The sequence below is a fragment of the Colobus angolensis genome, unplaced genomic scaffold, assembly GCF_000951035.1.
Source record: "Colobus angolensis palliatus isolate OR3802 unplaced genomic scaffold, Cang.pa_1.0 Scaffold254, whole genome shotgun sequence".
NCBI lineage: Eukaryota > Metazoa > Chordata > Mammalia > Primates > Cercopithecidae > Colobus > Colobus angolensis.
The window spans coordinates 1,655,384-1,659,868 of record NW_012115755.1 but is presented as its reverse complement, the minus strand read 5'-3'; the positions used below and the strand labels follow the sequence as shown (position 1 = coordinate 1,659,868).

Here is a 4,485-nt window from a genome sequence, read left to right as displayed (position 1 = left end):
CTCCGCCTCCTGGGTTCAAGCCATTCTCCTGCCTCAGCCTCCCGAGTAGCTGGGACTACAGGTGCCTGCCACCACACCTGGCTAATTTTTTGTGTTTTTAGTAGAGATGGGGTTTCACCATGTTAGCCAGGATGGTCTCAATCTTGTGACCTCGTGATCCGCCTGCCTCGGCCTCCCAAAGTGCTGGGATTACAGACGTGAGCCACCACACCTTATCAGTTTTCAAATAGTTGATTCACTAACATTCTTCAACAGTCAATGTCTTTTTAAAAAAATATTAGTATGAACTTACAGGTTTTTGTTTTTTGTTTTTTGTTTTTTATTGAGATGGAGTCTTGCTTTTGTCACCTAGGGTGGAGTGCAATGGCACAATTTCGGCTCACTGCAACTCCGCCTCCCGGGTTCAAGTGATTCACCTTCCTCAATTTCCCAAGTAGCTGGGACTACAGGCGCCCACCACCACGCCCGGCTAATTTTTGTATTTTTAGTAGAGATGAGGTTTCACCATGTTGTCCATGATGATCTCGAACTCCCGACCTCACATGATCCTCCCACCTTGGCCTCCCACCGTCCTGGGATTACAGGCATTAGCCACCACACCTGGCCTGAACTTACAGATGTAAATATATTTGATGTAGTTGAATGCATTGCATTCATTATCTTTATTGATGCTCCAGTTTCATTTTTGGCCAGTGAGGAGTCTGTTTAATTGGCTCCTAAGTTCTTTCCTTATGACTCTAGTAGTGTCTAATAGATTCCTTGCTTACATCTGTGACAAATATTCTAGCTCATCTTGTTCATTTCATGCTTTGGACTTGGGGCCACCCATTTCTTCAGTGTACCCCAGTTCCTTTTAAATGGAAAATGGTGTCTGGAGACCACGTTCTTATCACTAGGGATGTTCTTTTCTACTGGGTAAATCAGAGGATTCTGAGTACTAAAATTATTCTGGCTAAATGTTGAGCATAAAGCATTGTGGTATTTAGTAAAAAGCTCTAGAGTGGGCATTAATTCCTCTGTTTATTCATTGAGCAAATATTTATTACATACCCTATGCCCAGCACTTTTTTATGTGCTGGAGGTATAACAGTGAACAGTGTAGGTAAAAACTCTGCCTTCATGGGAGCTTACAGCCTAGTTAACCCAGGATTCTTGTTGTAACTGCTGCTAATTATCTTGACCAACACCTTACCTTTTGGGGTTTTCCTTCTTTATAAGATTATAAAATTGTACTAAGTGGTCTTGTAATGTCTTCAGTTGAAAAGTTTCATAATTCTCTTTCTTGCCTCCATGCTTATTCAATGTTTGTGGTGTCCCTCTCTCTCTTTTCCCTGTCCTCTTACAGAGATGACAGAAGAAGAACAGTTTGCTCTGGCTCTCAAAATGAGTGAGCAGGAAGCTAGGGAGGTGAACAGCCAGGAGGAGGAAGAAGAGGAGCTCTTGAGGAAAGCCATTGCTGAAAGCCTGAATGTAAATATGCCATGTTGCAAAAGTTTGTGGAGATTGGTCAGCAATATTTTAGACTTCTGTGGTGTCATAGTTGCATTAGGAACTAGCTGTAGTCATTTATAGGGTTTTCACCTAACAGAAATTCCCATAGTAATTTTTTAAAGTCTGTATTGAATTGTTGGTTAACCCAATTTGAAGTGTTTTGTTAATTCTATATGAAAGAGTTTTCTTCCACCCCATGGATTTTTCAGTTCATGGTTGAAAAGAATTATCATAAGTTGACAGCTTCTGAAAAGACTTACTGAATACCAGGAACCCAAAAGGCAGCAAGATAAGGTGCGAACTTCTCCTGTTTTGTGGGAGAGCAAAGGGAATGAGAACTAGAGGTGGGTTATGGGAAGAAAGAATGGGCAGTTTTTAAAAAATAATCAAATAAAGTTAAATTGTCATTTGAATATGCACAACTGAATTTTTTTTTTTTTTTGAGATGGAGTCTCACTCTGTTGCCCAGGCTGGAGTACAGTCTCAGCTCACTGCAACCTCCACCTCCTGGGTTCAAGCAATTCTCCTGCCTCAGCCTCCCAAGTAGCTGGGATTATAGATGACCACCACCACACCCAGCTAATTTTTTGTATTTTCAATAGAGATGGGGTTTCACCATGTTGGCAAGGCTGGTCTGGAACTCCCAACCAGACTGATCGGGATCTGCCTGCCTCGGCCTCCCAAAGTACTGGGATTACAAGCATTAGCCGTTGCGCCCAGCCTGAAATGATTTTAAATGTGAAGGATACTTGCCAGTGGTAGGTCCTGAACCATCTTTTGTGCCATTTGCCTCCCTATTTTAGAAAAGGGTTTAGTACAGCGATCTAGTACAACACGTTACACGTAGACATTCAGTATATGTTGTGAGATTAAATTGAGCCATTTACATTTTGGAGAAGAGAAATTCTTATGAACAGTGGCCTGCCATTTTGTCCTTCCTGTGACCCTTCATATATAGTTATTTTAATAATAAACTTGGTCTGGTATGGGATCACTTGTTTCAGAGTTGCCGGCCTTCTGATGCTTCTGCTACCAGATCTCGACCTCTGGCCACTGGACCATCTTCCCAGTCCCACCAAGAGAAAACCACAGACTCTGGGATCACTGAAGGCATGTCTCCCTGTTCTGACTCCTTCCATTCATCAAGTATAACTGTACCACAGGGATCTCATGCTGAGAGTAGATATACGGAAGTACCCCAGATCCTTTTGGTGATAATAAAGAAATTAAATCAGGAAGTAGTTGAGATCATAAGAATATCCAGCATACTTTTATTTCCAAGGAAAAAACCAACATTTGGTTAAACCCAAAGAAGAGCCTTTCTTACCCATATTATGTAATTCTTGGTAAGTGATAGCTTACCAAGCCCTCCTAATAAAAAAGTTTGTCCTTAGCCCTACTTTTTCTCAAATACCTACAGGCATATGGCAGCTGGTACCTCCATCACTGTTTAAAGGCTCACATATCAGTCAGGGAAACGAGGCTGAGGAAAGAGAGGAGCCTTGGGACCACACTGAAAAAACTGAAGAGGAGCCGGTCTCTGGCAGCTCAGGAAGCTGGGACCAGTCGAGCCAGCCAGTGTTTGAGAATGTGAACGTTAAATCTTTTGACAGATGTACTGGCCACTTGGCTGAGCACACACAGTGTGGGAAGCCACAGGAAAGTACTGGGAGGGGTTCTTTTCTCAGAGCTGCCCAGGGTAGTGGGGACACATCTAGGCACTGTCTGCCTACCCTAGCAGATGCCAAAGGTCTCCAGGACATTGGGGGCACTGTGAACTACTTCTGGGGTATTCCATTCTGCCCTGATGGAGTAGACCCTAACCAGTATACCAGGGTCATTCTCTGCCAGTTGGAGGTTTATCAAAAGAGCCTGAAAATGGCTCAGAGGCAGCTCTTAAAAAAAAAAGGTTTTGGGGAACCAGTGTTACCTAGACCTCCTTCTCTGATCCAGAATGAATGTGGCCAAGGAGAGCAGGCTAGTGAAAAAAATGAATGCATCTCAGAAGATATGGGAGATGAAGACAAAGAGGAGAGGCAGGAGTCTAGGGCATCTGACTGCCACTCAGAAACCAAGGATTTCCAGGAAAGCTCAATTAAAAGCTTGAAAGAGAAACTTTTGTTGGAGGAAGAACCAACAACCAGTCATGGTCAGGTAAGGGTCAGTGATGCTGTAATTAAGGATGATTTATTCACAGATTAAAACAAGGATTATTTTAGCTATCTGTTATTTTTGTGGTCTTCCCCTCCTTGATTATTAAAGTAATACATGTTCACTATAGAAAATTAGGAAAGTACAAGAGAATATAAAGAAGAAAAAAACTACCATTTCTTTTTTTTTTGAGTTGGAGTCTCACTCTGTCGCCCAGGTGCGATCTTCGGCTCACTGCAACCTCCACCTCCCAGGTTCAAGCAATTGTCCTGCCTCAGCCTCCTGAGTAGCTGGGATTACAGGCACCTGCCATTGTGCCTGGCTAATTTTTGTATTTTTAGTAGAGATGGAGTTTTACCATGTTGGCTAGGCTGGTCTTGAACTCCTGACCTTGTGATCTGCACGCTTCGGCCTCCCAAAGTGTTGGGATTATAGGCATAAGCTGCCACACCTGGCCAATCATCATTATTTCTATGCATACAAAAATACATTAAAAATTTTTTTGAACAAAATGAAGACTGTTCTGTTTAAGTTTTGTTCCTCCCCCTACTTTATAGTTTATCTTAGATCAGTTCTTAATATATGACATTCTACCATAGATACACCATAATTTATTTTTTGTTTAAATTTTTTTTTTTTTGGAAGACAAGGTCTCACTCTGTCACCCAGGCTAGGGTGCACCGATGCCATCTTGGGTCCTTGCAGCCTCCACCTCTGGGCTCAAGCGATCCCCCAACCTCAGCCCCTTGTGGTAGCTGGGACCACAGGTACACGCTGCCACGCTGAGCTAATTTTTATATTTTTTGTAGAGATGAAGTTTCACCTTGTTGCCCAGGCTGTTCT

At 42.6% G+C, this 4,485-nt stretch overlaps 1 protein-coding gene across 4 annotated transcripts in view; it reads left to right on the top strand.

The window, feature by feature from the left end:
* The window catches only part of UIMC1 (ubiquitin interaction motif containing 1), a 128,047-nt gene that overhangs the window by 60,567 nt on the left and 62,995 nt on the right, over window positions 1-4,485 (top strand). For all 4 annotated transcript variants that reach the window (XM_011946857.1, XM_011946854.1, XM_011946856.1 and 1 more), the window contains 3 exons: window positions 1,346-1,470; window positions 2,496-2,601; window positions 2,912-3,645. In XM_011946857.1, coding sequence (XP_011802247.1) covers window positions 1,346-1,470; window positions 2,496-2,601; window positions 2,912-3,645 — 965 coding nt within the window. The remainder of the gene's footprint in view (window positions 1-1,345; window positions 1,471-2,495; window positions 2,602-2,911; window positions 3,646-4,485) is intronic.